General features: G+C 34.7%; 1 protein-coding gene across 1 annotated transcript; it reads right to left on the bottom strand.

Moving 5' to 3' along the window:
• Nucleotides 1-4,404: 4,404 nt before the first annotated feature.
• ALA1 (aminophospholipid ATPase 1) lies at nt 4,405-11,721 on the bottom strand. The gene is made up of 8 exons (XM_086425365.1): nt 11,544-11,721; nt 9,708-11,380; nt 9,317-9,623; nt 7,549-8,254; nt 7,043-7,166; nt 6,699-6,918; nt 5,628-6,086; nt 4,405-4,831 (listed from the first exon to the last, which is right to left on the bottom strand). Exons 2-8 carry the CDS (start codon nt 11,341-11,343, stop codon nt 4,606-4,608), a joined length of 3,678 nt encoding a protein of 1,225 aa, XP_086281491.1. The 5' UTR covers nt 11,344-11,380; nt 11,544-11,721; the 3' UTR covers nt 4,405-4,605.
• Nucleotides 11,722-20,624: the final 8,903 nt, after the last annotated feature.

The following is a 20,624-nucleotide window of genomic DNA, read 5'->3' as shown; positions in this document are numbered from 1 at the left end:
TGCTGATGTGGAAGTGCACACATAGTCATAGATGCTTTCACTGTTATCTCCATATAAAAACATCTATGGTTCTATACATACATCGATGTCAACATGTGAGAATCAATATCAATTTTAATGTTAATTCAACGTTTTCCTCTACAAAAAAAAGTCTTATCATTTGAAATATTAATGGCTTTAAGTTTCCTGCAAATGCCAAATCTTTCGACTTCTACTTACAAAATATTAAAGATAAAATAAGAAGTGGAGTCATTATCAAACTATAAATTCAATTCTAAACATGCTTTCTAGTGTAAAAAAACACGGAAAATGTACTAAAAACACGTACCCAAACACTACCTTACAAGACTAACTTATGAACTTATTATGGATGGTTCTTGGGAATGAAAGAATTCTAGTCCATTCCATCACATTTGTTTAAAGCTCTACTTCGAGTGCAATTCATGGAAAATCCATTAAAGTTTTGAAGTTGATGAAACCTCATGAGATCAATATCTTGAGATCTTTAGTGGGTTTAACTTGCTTCGAATAAAGTCTCACAAATCGATGCAAGGAAGGGCAACTTGGCTTCTTCATGGAAAATTGTTTAAAGCTCTTCTTTGAGTACAATTCATGGAAAATCCATTAAAGTTTTGAAGTTGATGAAACCTCATGAGATCAATATCTTGAGATCTTTAGTGGGTTTAACTTGCTTCGAATAAAGTCTCACAAATCGATGCAAGGAAGGGCAACTTGGCTTCTTCACCGCTCATGTATCCAATCCAAAGGAGACGGATGTTTGTTACAGAGAATAGTTAAATATAATGGTGCACAATTCTTGAGAAGGTTCATGTGAAAATGGAGTTTTATTGGTTGGCATGCAAATAAACAAATCGTCCTGCATGTTATCTGCCATTTTCTACCAACCCAACCCATAGTATTCTTATTATTATTATTTTTTAACACTTCTATAGATTCCATTTACTGTTGTACCACATGATATGGCTGTCAATATGGATCAGGTCGACCCAATCTAATCTTACTTAGATAGAAATTTTGTGTCCCATGAATTTGATTCTAGTGTATCTTGATTTGTATAGAAGAATAGGGCTTATTGGAAGTCTTGGTTTGATTACTATGAACCTAGTTATAAATTGTTATACCATCTAATCTAATCTAATCCAATTAGTGGTGTCAATAGGTACCCATTTATTTATAACTAAAAAAAAACCAAAACCGATTGATTTTACTCTATGGTTACCTAAAGGCATGATTTAAAATTTCGTTCCGTTTCGTAATGTTTTGTACAAAATATTTTGTGATTTTAGTTGACCGAGACAAAACAACATACAAATCAAAACAATAGGGTTTGATAATTTTTTTCTTCTTCTGGTTCTTCTTAATCTACAGATCTACAAGGCAGATCTAGGGAGAAAAATAGAGAGAGAGAGAGAGTGAAATAGAGGAACATAGTTGGCGTCATCATCGTTGGATGTGTGTCGCCGTCGGAGATTCCCTTCTCATTTTTTTCCTGAAAACTTTGAAGGCTTGGGCTTTGGTTTTAGTCGAACTCTTGACCTTGGTCTTCTCTGGAAGACTACTTTATTTAGGAAAAGTCCTCATATTTTTATAAATATTTAAGATACTCCTGTGTTTCAAATTGATGATATACCCCTTGACCACTGTCTCATTTGGAAGATTTTTTAAAAAAAAAAAACATTAATTTTATGTATCGAATGTTTCGGGATTGTTTCAATTTTTGAAAAAATACCAAACAATGGATCTAAATGAGATTTTAAACCATGCCTGCAGGTACTCAGAATCGATTTATTTTACTATTTTTTTTTCTTATTATAAAATGGTTGAATAGGTTTTTGTACCTCTTAATAAAAGTTAATAGATATGTTACAAAATTTTTTCTTCTTGTTGTTTTGTTTTCTTATATATTATAATTTAAAATGTTCATCATTCCTATAAGTTTATTACTTGTAAAGAGGATGGATTTTAATTTATGAAAAAAGTAAATTGGTATATTTATTAGAGCAATTCGTAATTATGTTATTGATTCTTTAATAGATGTTGTGTTGTGTTCTTGAAGGAAATTATTTTTGCAATAATTTGTAAATGATACTTTTTCGTGTTTTATGATGAAAAAAAAAAAAAAAGAACTTGCATATGAAGAAACTAGAATACTATCATCACTCAAGATTTATTTTTGTCTTATCCATTTATTAAAAATCGAAATCAATGGGTCCTTGCAATTTTTTGACCGTTCGTGTTCTGTTTCCACTAATTTTAGAATCATAACCAAAAAAAATATGATGGCTCCGATTTTAGAAACCATAGGAACCGAATTGGAACCAACCCATTGACACCCCTAAATCCAATCATATCTTTAGGAGAATGATTTTGTTGTCAAAGAATGGACAATGTGAAGTCTAGCATTACCAAATATGTTGTCAATAACTGCTTCCTAATGATTTTATGGTTTGAAGCAAATCAAATCAACTCAAATATGAAGGGACAACTTCGGAAAGGAACACGTTAGCATGGTCTCTTTTGGACCTTAAAAATGATCGATCTCAATGTATGCTCCAATTGTGGTCTTGAGTCTTGACCATCGCCCCGTTTGAGTCTAAATAATCTTAATCCAACTATACATTGGCTCAATCATTCACTATATGAAAAAAATGGGTAAATTCAACATCAAGATTTGTCGAATTTAGTCAAATTCGAAGGACCTTAGTTTCAAATTTACCCCTTCTTTTCATGTAGTGATTGACCTTATGTTGGATTTTATGCCACACAAAAAGATTTCTTTACATTTTTACTATTGTTGTTTGTGGAGCCTGATGGTACTGGTCAATAAGGAAGTACTATAAATTAAACCACACGTTCACACCAGTCGAACTACTCAAGGTTTTTTTTTTATAATTTTACTAATATTATCTAAAACCCTAATTAGGTTTGTTAGGATATTTATATTTCTCGTTTTTTATGAAAGTACGTAATCTGTAACTACGAGTTTTCTCTTCATAGTGTGATCTGTGAATGTATCTCAAGCTTGAGGGAACCACATAAAATATATATGTTTTTTGTGTGATTGCATCTTGTTTTGTGTTTATTTTGATTCTTTTTCTTGATTTGAGTGCACCTGTTTTCTTAACACTTACAAGTTAGGCAACTTTGGTGTCATAACTTGCAAGAATGGGTAGTAATGACACTTCAAAAACTGTTTAATAGGAGTGATTTTATCTTGAGATCAACATGGACTGAATCACACCATTATTAAAAAATGAATATATATATATATATATGCTAGATTGCCAAGATCTTTTTGGGGAGAGGTTTTCTGCACTCAATCATGTTCATGATCACTTTTGCCAAAAGTTTGAATCCACAACCTTCAACTGAAATTTTAAGTACAAAATTTCATTTGCTATGAAAAGTTTAATCCCACATTTCATGGTACATAACCATGTGTATGTTTTAAAACTTGTTCTAAACTTAATTTACCAATCGAACTCGACTTGACTAAACTTTTATTTGATGCGTGACTAAAAATTGTTCGAACAACCATGTAAGGTGACAAAACTGATTTAAACATCTTGGTAACAAAGTACAAGTTGTGGCAATCTGTTGTGGTTTGTGGAGCTTCATAGTAATGGTCAACAAGGAGGTACTATACATCAAGTCACGGGTTCATACCAGTCAAAAGAAAATTTTCAAAGGTATTTTCATAATTTCGCCAATATTATATAAAATCAATCGGGATCTTGGCCCTACCCTAACTTCTTGAGTATTTTCATAATTTCACTACTATTATGTAAAACCCTAGTTAAGTTTTCTAGGGTATTTATATTTCTTGTTTTTAGTGAAAAGTTACAATCTGCAACTACGAGTTTTCTTTTCATAGTGGAATCGGTGTAATCCACGGACGTACTTCAATCTTGAGGGAACCAAATAAAAATGTGCTTCTGTGTGTGATTTGTGTTTTGTTTCGATTTGATTCTTGGTTCGACTGTTCTTGTTCTCTCAACACAATCATCCATGTAATTGGAATTAGTTGTATCCTGAAGTTGAATTTACTAAGTAACCTTTGAATAATCAAGAGAAAATATCATCTTAAAGACGATGGTGTTCATCGTGTGTCAAAACTTTGCTCTAATCACCATTTTCGGGTTTCTATTTGTTACCCATTTGTTCTTTTCTCATTTTGAACCAATACCCACTAATTAAAGGTTCTCTAACCTCTGATCTACCACAATAGAAACTAAAACCATAAGTATATGCCATGTGAACACCCATTGAAAGATTGTCAATGAGGTTGAGGTTGTCAAGAAATATTTAGTATCCGTGAAACAATTGATTTTCTTTGCAAAACGAAAAATCATAAGATGCTCATATTCCTCGTCTAAAATCAAGTGGAATAAACAATGTTGTATAACATCTAATCTAATTTAGGGAAAAAAATTTAAGTAAAACACTTATTCTAAAACTATTACAAGCCTATCCTTTGGATAGCACACAAGCCTACAAACTGGCGAGCGCTAGACACACCTGAGGCAAGCCTAAAGAATATATTTTACACACAAAGAAGGGAGATGCATATATGGGAATACAAGATCACCTTATAATCTCCCGTGGAGGGTTCGAGATGAGGTTCATTTCTACTTCTCCTCCCAATTCTCTCGAACTCCCAAACTTTTCAGCTTCTCTTGCAATCTGAACATCAAAAGGACTCAAATATTGACCAAAAACCTTTACAACCAAACGAGGAACTAATGCCATAATTAGTATGGCAAGAATGCACAACCAAAACAATCTAGTATTCGCAATTTCGAAGATGGCCCTGCCAAACAATAAAAAAGACGTAAATCAGCACTTATTACAAATTATATCACTGAAGGATGTGTATATGCACATGTATGCATATAGTTTTTTTTATGCATGTGTGTGCATGTTATGTGCCTAAGTGATGCATTCCAACACGTATAAGCCGGTGTATTGGCAAAGGTTCTTACCCTTTTGGTATCAAAGCCAACCCCACGTCTCGAGTTTGAGTCATGGAAAAGGCTACTTGGGAGGGCTATGAGCTACCAAAAAAACCCTAAGAAGTGCCCCAAGGGCTATGGGAAAAAACCCTGAGAAAAAGCCCCGAGAAGTGCCTGAGGGCTACGGGAAGAAAAGCCCCGAGAAGTGCCTGAGGGCTATGGGAAGAAAAGCCCCAAGAAGTGCCCTGCTCAGAGGGAAAGTAACCGCGGACATCAGCTGTGGAACGTGGTGGTTTGTTATGTGCCCAAGCGGATGAGAGATTAAATTTGATGCATTCCAACAGGTCTAGGCCTTTTGTTGTATTGGCTTAGGTTCTTAACAACACATATTTATGTATGCATGTGTTTCATGGCATACTAGGACGTGAACACTAACTTGCACTCGCCACACATGCAAGGAACTTTAAATCCTGCATGTTTGTCCAGGGCATGCTAGGAGCTACCCCCAAATCGAATGTCCTGTATTATGCCATCATTCTAAGTCATGTGCTTAGGCATAAAAAGAACATAGATGACTAGGAAACCTAAGATATAACATAGATGATGATGATGATATAAAAGCACGTCACAACAATAGAGGGAGAGAGGGAGTACCAATAGCCGGGTAATGAAGGTATAGCATCGATAACAAGAATACAAATGCCTGTAGCAAGTATAGATCCCCATATGGATAAGTGCGTAATCCACGACCACCGTAATACGTCCATAGCCAAGTGAATATTAACCAGGGTCACCACAGCGAAGGTCCATAGATCTCCTATACTAGATACATCCACGGTACTCCGCCTATATGCAAAGAAAGGGACAAAGAAGACAACCATGCTTTGCCACAAAGTATCCATCATTGTCAACCAGAACAATTTCAGGTTGTAGCACTCTTCTCTGTGTCCAGATCCATAAAGCTGAGGACAATTCAGCAGAGTTCTCCTACTCAAGTCTTTGTCGAGAATTCCAACAACAATAGTTGGCACGGCAGTATAGATTATAGAATAGAGCATACTACTCCATTCTGTGATTGCAGTCGTCAATGTGAAAGATGTGTAAAGCACATACCTGACAGATTATACAAAATCAGATGCCATATTACAACACATACAATAAAAATAAAAAAAAATTGACTCAGTCAGGACCTGCGGTTGGTGTTAGACACAGGTACTGTGGAATTGGACATACCAATATATCTGTATCTTAAAACATTAATAGATACATTATTTTGGATTTCCTCGTTACAATCCCCACTCCCCATGAAATAACCCTTGATAGAAGATAGTAAGACGTATAGGATTTCAAAATGAGGAGGATTATGAAAGAGAGCTGCTATTGGCACCCTAACTTTAACTTATTACACCCCAATTAAAATTAAAGAAAATAAGTGAATGGTTGAGAACAAGTAAAATTTGGAGTGCCAATAGAAACTCTTTTTTTTTTTTAAATATGTTTTGGTATATGAGACCAATCATAATTGTAAATAAATACTAAATTGTTTGATCAAGTGTTATAATGTCGAGATTATAATTTAAGCCAAAACCATTGTAATGTCCAAAGAGTTTGGGGGGCTGATAAATAATTTAAGGAATTGGGGTGTAGTAAGTAAAAGTTGGGGTGCCAATAGAAGCTCTATAATATTTAGATAAGGGAAAATATATCTCACAAGAGAATACTCACCAGAATAGCATGACGACAAACACAGCATTCCTATAAAAGTTGTACAGTATCATGTATCCCATACGTTGGTAATTCCAATGGCCATGGACCAATAACAGGGGAACCAAGAATCTGAACTGCCCCATCGCAAAATCTGATGCCATCACAGCTTGCCTTCCTTCTTGACCACTGATGCCAATTCCCACATCAGCCATTTGGATCATTGATACATCATTGGCACCTGAGTAGCATACAATAGAATGTTTTACCACAACATGAGATCAAGTATAAGTTTACTTTCTCATGAGCATCAAAAATTGTTCTAAGACCCAACAAAAAAACATCCGAAGAAAAACAGAACTTACCATCCCCGATGGCGAGGGTCATGTCATCCGTCCTGTTCTTAATGAGGGCAACGATTCCTGCTTTTTGCAATGGAGCCACTCGACAACATAGAACCACACTACATTTCGTGGCTAATTGAAACAGCTGCAACATCAAAGCAAAGAAGCTTCAGATTAGCAAATAACTTGGTGGAAAACTGTTACCCAACCAACTACCCCAAAAGACCGATTTTTTGGAGAGGGGGAGACTATGAATATAAAAGGGTCATGGAGCTTAACTGGGGTATTGCACACCCGAGAGTGGAGGAAAATATACACTCAACACTCCCCCACACACATAAGGATGGAAAGAATTGAACCTGTGACCTTTATGAACTTAGCGCTCTGATACCATGTTAACCAACCAACTACTCCAAAAGACCGATCTATTGGAGAGGGGGAGAACTATAAATATAAGATGGTCATGGGGCTTAAATGGGGTATGACACATCCAAGAGTGGAGGAAAATAAACTTAACACATGCTTACCTGTTCTTCTAATTCAGTCTCAAGGATATAAACAAGGCTGGTACCATCAATGATCAAAGCAAGAGTATTTCTACTGGATCCCGCACCTCCATTGTTTTGTGTAGTTGCCGACAATGCTACGAGCTTCGTACACATGGACATTGCATCTTCAAGGCTCCTTCGACATGATTCCTTCGAAGTGCGGTTTATAATGATTTGGGTCATCTCACTTGTTAGTAGCTTACAAGAGTAGCCTATCGAGATGGCAGTATCTTGCTTGTCACCCGTCAAGACCCACACTTTAATCCCGGCTTGCCTTAGAGACTCTATTGCTTGAGGCACGCCTTGTTGAAGTTTATCTTCAATGGCCGAGGCACCCAATAATTGAAGGTTGCTTTCCACATTAACAGCAACCGCACGGAGTAACCCTGCCCTTCCCATCAATGCAGTGCTTGCTTTCTCGTAGGCAGACTGCCATTGCTTGAACTCTGGATCACTAAATTCTCGCATACCAATGACCAATGTTCTTAGACCCAATGAGGAGTAGAATTGGAGATGTCTTTCGGTCGCATCTATTACGTGAAAGTTTAGGGATTTATCGATTATGATAGACATCGAGGAGTCAGCGCCTTTCACAAAGATTTTGAGAGTCTTGTCTGGACAGCTAACTATAACTGACATTCTCTTTCGATCACTATCAAACTCATGCAAGCCCAAAACATCGAACCTGTACTGCCCAAGAAATGGGGATGCACAAAAATATAAAGGCTTCATTAGTTACAGATCATATCTTGGAATTAAATACCAGGATAAATTACAATTATAAATCACCAAACCCCATATTAAATTACATGTAACCATAGATCCACAACACAATTAGGGTCTATATTGTTCAAAATATAAAAAGATTACAATCATGAGTGCAAGTTAAGATTCATTAACGACCAAAATCAATGTTATCTTCATTTGCATCCTCATCATCTAACACTTCATCGGTAAAATGATCACCACCATCTTTATCAAGGTCATCTTCTCTTACTAGTGCATCAAGGTCATCTTTTATTTTTTCCATTAATCACAAAGTTCGTGATTTGATTGTGATGTTCGCAATTTAAACGTGAAGTTCGCTAAGGTTGAGACTTAATGAAAAAACCACAATTAAATCAATGAAGGAAAATGCCATGATTTAACAGCAACTTTTTCAATAAGTAACCAATTTTGGTGACTATGACTACACCTACTATTATTAAAAGAGTCGTGCTGGAGTGACCTCAGTGGGTGACACCTTGACATGGTGGCACGCGTATGTCTGTAGATGCGTTTTACTCGTATCTCGGAGAAAATGCATCTACAAGCATGCACACACCACCACGTCAAGATGTCCCCCGTGTGTCCCCCACTGAGGTCACTCTAGCATTAATCTTACTAAAAATACAATAACATGCCATTACAGTGTCAATAGCAGCACCCCCACTTCCACTACAACACTAAAACCACTACCACCACACCACCATTACAACCACTGATGATTAGTACTTAATATTACCACCAGCATATCAACCAATCTTTCTACTAGTAGATTACTCAATTCCACCAGAAACACTTTCAACTAATGTAGCTGCTACTCGTATGCTACAAAAATACAAAACATCACCATCACAGATTATGACTTCTACTACAGCTAGCCCCTTACCACCTCACACGTTGCAACCAACAACAAAAAACAACTAAAACTAGTGCCCTAACAACAACAACAACAAAATGTGGAAGCAAGCAAAGATCAAATTACCTTTGTCTTTCTCCTTGAACATCAACTACTATGTACCCAGAGGTTCGTTCTATAAGCATGAACCCATAGGTGGCAGCAGCATAAACCAATGCCTGTTCATCAGGAGACTCGCCTTGGTAATCTACCAACTTCAGAGAGGGGTCCGATGTCTCCACAACCAAAGGCACGACTGTATTACAAGTAGCGAGAGCAAGGAAGAAATTATGAGCATGTTTTCTATCCTCTGTTCCCTTTCCACTTCTTAGCAACCGTTGGAGCTCTGGGTCGGCTTTAACCTTCATTTTTGGCCTCCAAACCTGCCCACCCACTGATCCAAAAGAAGAAAATGAACAATATTTTCCCCTAACTGCCTAAACAAGACCAAAAAGGAAAAAAAAACATATTATAGTACCTTGGACTGAGTATCCGTCTTGCTCTTCTCGGACTAGAGCTTTCCCACCACTGTAATCCACTCCTTGTATGCTTGCACATTGAAATTCCATCTTGTTCTCAGTAAGCGTCCCAGTTTTGTCTGAAAAGATATATTTTATCTGTCCAAGATCTTCATTTATATTCAAAGCCCTGCATTGGAATCTCGAATTGGATGCTTCATCATATAACCTTGAATCATGGATCATGAAGTAGGCCTGTCCAAGGCGAACCAACTCCATCGAAATGTAGAGCGAGATAGGGATCATGATTTGGAACACAATGATCGACATGAGGAACGTGAAGAATATCTCCAACACCACTCCATAATAATTGTAATTCTTTTCCTCTCCTTCAGAAATATCTTTCTTCCTGTAATATGGCAAGTAGTCCAACTCATCTCGGTGGCGTAACAGCCAAACCCCAGCACAGGTAGAGACCACAGTACACAAGGCAATGAGAAACAATGAGAGTAGTATAATCTCGCGGTTCATATTCGTCTCCAATCTACTCCTCTTAGATGGGGCTCCAGAGTTGTTTAACATCACCTTGGTCTCACGTCCTGCATAAACCGCGACCCCAACCGCCCACTCTGTGTTCTTGATCTCACAACCACGGAGGATAATATTTGAGGGTCCAAGTGAGACCCATTTCCTGTCAATCTCCATATTTGCTTGGAACCCATATATGTTACGATTTGGTCGCTCGCATTTGATCAACCCTTGAATCCCATTTTTCTCAGGCATCTTCAAAAGGGTCTCCTGTTTTGCGTAACGGGTCTTCAAGTTCGATTCTCCATCCAAATTAATTGTCTGGACATAAGCCACACCAGTGGGATCACTAGTGGAAAGCAATACAATGTCACAAGGGAGAGTCTCATTTGAAGAAACTTTGAGGATCTCTCCAACTTGAATCTCTTTCCATCTCTTAGGCTGAAACTGACCATTTACAAGCACCGATGCTAACCGATTGTTCTCAATTTTATCCGACTTATGACGTCTCCAATCCTCATAAGCATCCTTAACCGCCGTAATAAGCAAGACGAATGCCAATGGAAGGACCGAAGCTGCCCTCCCGAACACAGCGAGCTGAGGGAGCTGATTTAAGACAGCAATTACTAAGAAATATATGTATGCGACCCGATGAAATTGCTCAAAAAGGTTACGTGGCAAGAAAGTGAGGATCGAATACTTGCCCGTTTGAATCAAATTGCCCGCAAATTCAAATCTCTCGTTCGTCTTCTCTGCATCATTCACATAGATCAACCTCGCATCCTCATCACTGATCTCCTTCTGAGATGCACCAAATCCCTCGGAATTGTTGCCTCTGGATCCATGCCGCACTGGTGGTGGCTTCGATCCTGAATAATTTGCCTCATCCTCTAAATTTATCGCAGACCCTTTGGATTGGATCGATGAAATACTTCGGAAAGATGAGGAATTTGGGTAATTTTCAAATGGGTTTGACTGACTTCGATCTTGATCCATCTTAGATGGAAAACTCTTCAAATTGGGATTGTTTTGAGATATGGGTCGATTCCACGATAGATCAGAAAAGATAGGTATGGTAGCTGGGGGCGTACGAGGAGAAGGAATCAATAAAGGTCGCTCAGAAACCATGATCCGAAGATCAGGAATCTCTTAAGCAACCTAGATTCTACAGAACCCAATGACATATAAAACTAAATTCTAAGCTCAAAAATCGCAAAACCCAATTCAATTAACAGTACGAATAACAACAACAAAAGTAGAAAAAAGTAATTTAAAAAAATAAATAGAGATGCTTTGCTCTAAATTCTAATGGGATTACTGAAACTTACTTCATTTGTTAGAGATTTTAGAGAGAGAGAGAGAGAGAGAGAGAGAGATGGCGGTCTTGTTGGGGTTGCTTTTCTCTTCTTCTGTTAAAGATTTTGTGTGAGAAATTATAGGTATTTTGAAGAAAGACAGGAAGAGATAGAGTCAAAGAGGGAGACGGCAAACCCGAGATGTGAGGAATAGTGTCCTAAAGGTACGAGTCAACTCACAACAGATCACAAATGGAGGAGAAATTTATTTATTTGAATTTAACGTTCCTCATTTAATTTGCTAATTTAACTGGCCACCTCTAAGTTATGAAAATTATATTTCTCTCCTTTTACTCTTATATATATTCTTTGGATTAGGGTTGGCAATCTTAACACTACCCTCGAATACTATACGAAATTAGTGGATTTGGGTCAAGCCTAATTAGGTTTGGGTTTGTGGATCTGTCTAACACGATTATTAAATGGGTTAGAATTCGATTAGGGACGTCAATCTACTTAACACGTTCTGTTACTATGTTTAAATCATGAAACATTTATAATCAAATAATTTTTATTTTTTTCTAATTCTTTTAATTGGATGTGTTATATTTTTGGGGATGAAACTTAATTAATGTTTTATGATACTTAATTTACGTGGGAGCTATTGTTTTATGACTGTGTGACTTTATTTTTATTTATTTTATTTTATTTTTTGTGATGGATATGGATCTTATTTTTTCCAATTAAAAATAGAATTTTATTAAATAAGTTACATATTTAATAAATGTGTTGTTTTTGGTTTTAAGTCTTTGTCGTAATTATTAAATGGCTTGGGTTTGGATTTGGTAAATTTTCACAACACGACCCAACTCGACTCATTGTCACCCTTACTTTGGGTGCCACTAGATTTCTCCATTTCTCCATGATTTTCTGACCCACCCTCTACACATGCCTCCCTACTTTACGGTTCTGTGATGAGGGCGTAGAAGGGTGAATGTCAGAGGGGGTTGCCATTTAATCAAGACTCTTGGACAAATTTTCCCAATGTTAAGATTTATATGTTTTAATTTTGGATATAAAATCCTTAATAAATAAGATCATTTGTATTTTATATAGCTTTGGATGGAAGAAAATACTAGTAACAACACAATCATATGTTTAGTTTTTAAAGAAAAGATAAATTAAGGGATCAACTAATTGCACACCACCCATTATCAATTGCACTCCATTACTTAAAAATTCCCATTTGCATTCCATTTGGATTATTACACTCCAAAATTAATTGAGTAATGTTGGGGTAACATTAAGATTTACTACGATTATCATATTTCTGAAGTGGAGATGCGCACATAATCATAACATCAAGATTTACTACGATTTGAGATTTCGATCGATTCTTCTATCATTTGTTAAAGTCTTGATTCATTAATGAAATCAAGCACAATTTGTGGTCAATTATATTATTGAAACATCTACTTATTATGGGAGTTCAACCAAGTTGAAGACTAGATTTACAAAAAATAAAGTCAGAAGATCAATAACCTTACTAGTTCAAAAATAAGGGATGACGCTTACTTAAGTCGAAAATATTTTTCAAAGGCGGATCTTAATATATTAATCTCCATTTTCGAAAAAGGATTATTGTAGAGAAATAAAATCATATATTATCTGGATCATTCATTCGTACTATCAACACATATCTCAAGGTAGGCATGTGACAGAGTTTGAATGAGATTCTATATAATTAGGGAAGAATATTAATTTGCAAGGATTCTTCCCTAATATATAATTATCTTATTTGATAAGTGTAATTGAATCAATTATAGTTTAATTAGGATTAAAATTATTTTTAAGAATTTTTAATTTAAAGAGGACTAAAGTCATTGTAAAGAAAAAATAAGAGGAGGGAAAGGGAGAGAGGAGGAAGGAGGAGAAGGACTGAAGTCATGTAAATCAGATTTACAGTGGAACGACTCAATAAGCCAATGGACATAGGCACGTTTGCAAAAATACGTAAAAAACTTTTTTACGTTCTTTTTTCATTATTCTACGATTTTTTGGTGAATGATCTTGCTAAAAATTAGATCTCGAGGTCAATCACAAATTTGACCACTAGAAACACCATTAGTTTGGGAAAAATGGATCTCGGTGTTATTATTTTTCAAAACCATTCTTTTTTTATTTTATTTTTCTAAAACCCTAAATGAAATAATATAAAAAGAAAAGAAAAAAAGACAATATTATCAATTCAAGTTAGTCTTGATGAAAGTCAATACTTAAGAGCGGAGTGTCTAAATATTTTAAATTCAGGGAGACATTTCAAATTTTATTAATTTATAAAGGAGGCAAATCCAAAGAAACGTTTTCTCCCTCCAAATCTTTGACGTGTAGAGAGGAGAAATTTAGACTTTCTAGAAGGGTTTACCAGAGATTTCTTATTATTAGTCATTCATTCCCCATCTTTGACAAAGGCAAAAACTAAGAACCTTCCACCTATCAAAAAAGGTCAACCTTTTAAGCGCTGTCTCTACAGATATATTTGTAGAGAAATTATTTTGTCACACCAACTTTTACTTACCTCACACCTATCCTTTTAAAATTAGGAATTTTCCTCAAAACATGCCTTTTGTCCAAATTTCGGTTTCAATACACCAATCATTTTAATTCCCAAAACATGCATTTTGAGTGACGAATGCATGTTTTGAGAATTAAAATGAATAGTGTACAAAACTCAGAATTTTCATATTTAGCCCACGAAATGGAGAAATTAAGTAATTGTTTGCATATGGATTGGTGTGTTATAAGTAAAACTTGGTGTGTATCTCCTATATGTTAATAATTTTGATGCCCCATATTTTCAAATTTGTTACACAATCTTTGACCTAGATTCACAATGAAATATTAATTACAATGACCTAAATGCCCTTGTCTTTATAAATCTATAATTAAAAACTTTTGATTTTTCAAAAAAAAAAACCTTTGGCATGTTCAACTTCTAAAGAAATTTCTTTTGTACGTATTCAACCTTAAGATTCTTTCTCCTTCAACCTTTAAATCACAAAAATAAGATATAGACTTTGGATAGATAAATCAAGGGTTTTCTACACAATAAGGATTGATGAATTTGATTGAATAAATTAAAGAATTATTTACCCTTTAAGTCAAGAGTTTGAAGATAACAATGTTTTGTAAGAAAAATCAAGAAATTATAGGATAGAGATTGAAGATGAGGGTACTTAAGTAATTTGATAATAAATTGAGGATTTTTTTGTTAAAGGTTAAAAATGGGAGTATTTTAGTCATTTTATTAATCCATGAGAGAAGAAATTGGTCAAAGGGCATGTGTTCAGTTGGAAAACACTTGAGGGGTATCTCAAATATTAATCAAAAAGTTGAGAGGGGTATCTACAAATAAACCATTATATGGAAAATGCTAGAATGACACAAACGAAGACATCAAAGATGACAAAAATGATGTGGTGGTGCGCACATAATCGTAGATGTTTTTTACTCGTATCTCACAAATAAGCATTTATGGTAATGTCACCACGAGTTTTATCACCCCTTGTGTCACCCCAGCACGACTCACGAAATATTTGTCTTTTATAAACATTTAATATTTGGCAATCTAGATTTAAAAGCTGTATTTTGTTGAATTTCTTAAAAATTAATAGGGACTGATAATTGTACAAGCTTGGTTTTATTCCCACACACGTTTCATCCTATATTCCTTTCTCACGCCGTGCACGTCAAGTTTGAAATTGTCAACTTCATATTATTATTATTATTATTTTTATTTATTATAGTAATAGTTATATTTATAACTTCAATCATAATCACTCGGACGGGGCTGGGTTGGGGATCAACTCACATCCAACCCTAACTTGAACAACATCAACCCGCTCCTTTGCTAGATCCGACCTTGGGCATAAAATGCTCAACTCGAGGCAAGTGCAACGCCCGCACATCACACGCACCAGGTAAGTGAGGGTGCATCCTCGTGAGTGGCCCTTGAGGAATTAATGCTCATATTGGGTATCGAACTCATGACTTACGGGCATTAATCGCTTATTGATCTAAAATTTTCCATTGAGACAACCCCTTGGGGTTAGGGTGGTGGTGTTTTATTAGTTACCAATCATATTGGAGTTGATTCGGGCAAGTTAGATGATTTTGAGGCCATTGAGCAAGTTTGCCAATGAGAATCTAGACCTATGCACTACATGGTTTATTAGTTCACTTGGTTCGATTCACGATTTGTCATTCTAAAACGATCCCAATTTACAAAGATAAGTGTAGAAGGAATAAATAGTGGATAAGATCTTAGATGATGTTAACGATGATGATCATCATAGGAGGGTAGATAGCGGCTCATCAGATCAAAAAGGAAATCCTCGAGTAAAAGGAAGGATTCCCTCCAAGAGAAAAGAAATGAAAGAGCCCAAATTAGGATTCCGATTCCTTTCTTTATTGTCCTAAATTATTATTTATAGATAAATCCTTTTAACCTTAGTCTTTTGTTATAGATCACTTAAGATGACTTAAATGCCCTTGTGATTCATTTTGCACTATCTACAATAATAAGAGAGAATTTGCTTCTTACTCCCCTTAGGTTGTTAATTTGATTTGTTTATGTGTAATTAAAATATTTAACAAGTTATAAATATGGGAAATGTTCAGCACCAAACATTTTGGCAAAACATTTTTCAAAACATGGGTTAAAAGTTTTGGAATTAGCTGATTTTTGGTGAAGATGATCTCTACGGTGAGGAGATCATCATCACCAAAAATCAGCTCATTCCAAAACTTCTAACCCCATCAAAAATGGTTTACAAAAAATGGACGGTCCACGATTTTTCAACTAGTAAACATGGGGTTAGAAGTTTTGGAATGGGCTGATTTTTGGTGAGGATGATCTCTACGGTGAGGAGATTTCTAACCCATGTAGGACAAAAATTGGTTGGCTAAAATGTTGGCCAAAATGTTTGGTGCTGAACGGGACCCTATAAATATAAGTTCTCTCTCCGAAAAAAGGGAGTAATCTTGAGTTCAACCCTTATTGTTGAAAACTTATATATATTTATCCCGACTTACCTGGTGTGTCTGATTTGTGGGATATTGTGTATATCCGAGGTACTTGGGGGAGATATGGTGCTCTACTCTCACCCTGCTAATCTAGCCTACAATTTTAGACACCCTCGTCATCCAAAGAAAAAGAAGAAGTTATAAGTACAATTATAATGATAACAAACACGTTAAAGAGAAATACGTAAAATAACATAATGAAACATAATCATTCTAATTGTGATGTTATTTTGACATTATTTCCTAGAAAAGTATTTTGGAAAATTAAAAAAAAAAAAATTAGTTTTTGGTTGATCCATTCTGAAAAATGATGATTGTTAGTTTTTGGCAAAGTTCAGATTTTAAATTTAATCTTTTTGAAATAAATCATTTTCAAAATATTTTTAAGGTTATCTATCACTCATTATTTAATGTTGTTACACTTCCAATTAAGAGTGCAACTTAGTTAGGTTTGGGTCCAAATTAGAACTAAACTAATGTAAGTCGGTTACACTAAATAAGAATCAGAACCGAACCAAATTACCCATAAAACTAAACCAAACCAAATTAAACTAAGGTCGGCTTGGTTCCATGGATTGCCAATATCCTATAAACTTGCATGGAAGCAACATATTTAAAAAAAAAAAAAAAAAAACAAATAAAACAAATAAATAATGAATACAAAATTTCATATAATAAGTCATTAATTAGTCCATACAAAAGTCATTAATCTATGCTCTTACTCCTAAAAAGTACTAAATCATTTGATTTTGGTTCTCGGTTTGGTTTGGTTTGGTTCTATACAAGCCTTGAACCGAGAACCAAACTGAATGCATTAATTCTCCATTTTCTTTACCAAGAACCGAACTACCATGCATACTTTTTCCAAACCAAACTAAACCAAGCCAAACCTATCTAAACCAATCCAAAGTCATCGGTTTGGTTTTCGGTTTCAACCAAACCAAGTTGCACTCCTACAAACAATGTCATTGTAAGAATCAAACCTCATTTCTGAACGAAATTACCACACAAACAAAAAATGTTTCCCAGTTTCTATTTTTTTCCTAAAATTTTATTTCGATAACAATCTCTGATGGTAATACATTCTTTGTGCACCCTTCACAAATTATTACTATACCCTTAGGCAATCGTCAATAATAATCAATCAACTCTGTCAAAGATTATCGACCAAAAGATCTATTTCTCTTTTTTTTTTTCTTTTCTTTTTTTAAATACTTAAAGGATCGTGGCGGAGGAATTTATTTTCTAAATAATCCTTAAGTTTTGGGCAGTCTCTTAATAGTCTATTTATTAAACTTTTCTTTTCTTAATAGTTCATGGACCTCATCTCCCACATTTCTCATGATTGAATGCCCTAATCGTTAGAACTCATCGTTTTCATTCCGAAAAATTAGATTTTTGACATCTCAATCGAGTTTTGGAGACTGCATTCTGTCAGAAAGGATTTAAGAAGGAAGAATAAGTCATTTTCAAGTGTTTTTTTTTTTCAAATATTTTGAAGATTTATGTAAAAAATTAAGATTTTTTTTCTTAATTTTTGGATGAAAATCGATCATGAATGATTCTTTTGGTTCGAAATCATTTAAACTAGCAATTATCTCAAGTTTTTAGTTGATTTTTCCATGTATTTTAGTAAAAAAAAACCTCGAAAAATGAAAAAGGTGAATTTTACCATGGTCAAATTCATTATTTTATTTATTGTTGAGTTCGACAATAAAAAAAAAAGTAGTGAGTTCGACAATAAATAAAGGATTTTGTTAACGTGTGCCCTTTGGGGACAGGTTAAAGTGCAATAAGTACAGTTTGAAAATTGGATTTTATATAAAAAATGTCCTTAAAAAATTATTCTTTACCAAAATACCCTCAGATTCCAATTTTCAATGTGTATTTAGTGCACTTTAACATGTGCTCATAAGACCAATAAATAAAAAGTGGTGAACTGGACAATAAATAGTGGAGGGTTTAACAATAAAAGTGGTGAACTCGACAATAAATAAAAAGTGAAGAGTTCAACAATAAATTAAAAGTGGTGAACTCAACAATAAATAAAAAAACGGTGAGTTCACCAATAATGAGGGACCGTTAAGAAATAAAAAGTTTACTAGAATATTGCTTAACCACTAAGAGAAACTTTTCATGCATTTATGAAACTTTCCCTTAACAGTATGATTAGCTCTTTCTCCTTTATGTTATTCTTAATTTTAAATTTATTTTCTATTACTTTGACACAAAAGTATTAAGTTGTTTGAAAATAAAAAATAAGCATTGGATTTATAACTACCCAATTAAATAGTAATAATGCAACAAACATGTTTGCAAAATTAACACAAACACATGTTAAAATATTCTAGTGTTCTTGGTCAATAATAAATATTGTCGAAAAATATAATAGGTCATTGGGCTTAAAATGGATCAAATTTTATCTGAATGATCCGAATCTGAATTTAACAGATTTGATTTCTTCAAGTATATCCAAATTAAAAAATGGGTCGGACATGGGCTGATGTCTCTTGACCTGAGTTAGATACAAATCCATCCTTATATCCGTCTAGATCTGAATGATATATTATTTTGTAAGTTATATTTTATTTTTTTCAAGGTATTTTTTAAAAGTTAATAAATATTGAGCATAGTGACTAAAGTCTTCCCCTAAAAAAGAAGAGATCTTGACTTCAAATCACACCTTTATTGATTTTTATTTAAATTATCAACCTAAATCAATTAATTCAGTCAGATTTGAATCTGGATATGGGTATGCTCATATCCGGCCCGAATCCCACCCGTTTTAAGCCCCTATCAGATCACCCTTTATAATTACTGGGAAAGAAGAAGAAGATAATGTGGAAATAGGGGGATAGGCAGTATGGGTGAGTAAACCAAATTTCCCAACCCAAGACAAATCCGGATGTCAATTGGATCGGATCAGATACAAAATCTGATCTATATTTATAAAAAATCTTAGGGTCCATATAAAGGATTTGAGTTCTCCTAAAGACCCTAACAAGGATCCAATTTGGATAGGTTTGGATAAACCATACCCCAATGAGAAAATAAATAACTACATATTTTATTTAGATAAATGATTTATATATATTTTTTCTGTATATTTTATCAAATCAGGTGTGAATTAATTGCGTTTGATCTGATATTTCTGGGTCTGAACTTGTTATAGAACACCAAATATAATATAGATCCGATTGGATCTGGACCAGGTCCAGATGTAAGAGAGTTCTTCTTGGGTTACTAATCGGACTCAAACCTGATCCATTAGTAAACAAAAGTCATACACTTCCTTCCATAGTGACAAAAATCTGCGATTTTTTTAAAAAGTTGCGATTAAATCACGATTTTAAAATTTGTCAATTAAATCACAATTTTTTCAAAAAAAAAAAAAAGAAAGAAAAAAAAAATCATGATTTTTTGAAAAAATAAATTATTATTATTTTTAGTAATAACTGGTTGTCCTTGTAGACAACGGACCAGGCCCATATCTGGGCTTCGCACAATCCACAGACCATGGTCTTGTCCAAGGACTAGTCCTGGGACACGTGAAACGCCCGCACATCACACACACCAGATAAGTGAGGGTGTGCCGTTACGGGTTCACCCTGAGGAATTAATGCTCATACTGGGTATCGAACTCACGACCTATTGCCATTAACCTTATTTGAACATTTAGTATATATATTTTACATATTTTATAATTTAATAAATTACTTTTTTTTAACAATTTATCCGGTGTTTTTACGACTTTATCAATTTTTTTTTATTTTTTCCAAAATTTTCTATTGCCGATTTATTCCCAAACCCCGACTTTGTCACTATACTTCCCTCCCATACTATTAACTTCAAAGTTCTAAGGAAAACATGTTAAAGCCCAGTCCATGAACGTTTACGGGTGCAAGGTCAATACAATTGAGTTGGGCCTACATTTTTCATTAAATCGATGTTGTCCGGGCCTTACTAATTTCGGACTGGGCCTTAAACAGCCTGGTCCTTAATGAGAATCAAATTCTTAGCACAAACCAA

Source organism: Akebia trifoliata, chromosome 15 (genome assembly GCF_017979445.1).
Source record: "Akebia trifoliata isolate Shusen 1 chromosome 15, ASM1797944v1, whole genome shotgun sequence".
In the NCBI taxonomy this organism is placed as follows: Eukaryota; Viridiplantae; Streptophyta; class Magnoliopsida; order Ranunculales; family Lardizabalaceae; genus Akebia; species Akebia trifoliata.
The sequence above is the reverse complement of the archived record's forward strand: the minus strand, read 5'-3'. Positions and strand labels throughout refer to the sequence as shown.

Coding starts and splice junctions, on each gene's coding strand:
- ALA1 (XM_086425365.1), bottom strand. CDS start 11,343: ATGGTTTCTGAGCGACCTTTATTGATTCCTTCTCCTCGTACGCCCCCA. Junction 7,167..7,548: donor AGACTGAATTAGAAGAACAG/GTAAGCATGTGT, acceptor TTGATGTTGCAG/CTGTTTCAATTAGCCACGAA. Junction 6,919..7,042: donor GACCCTCGCCATCGGGGATG/GTAAGTTCTGTT, acceptor TATGCTACTCAG/GTGCCAATGATGTATCAATG.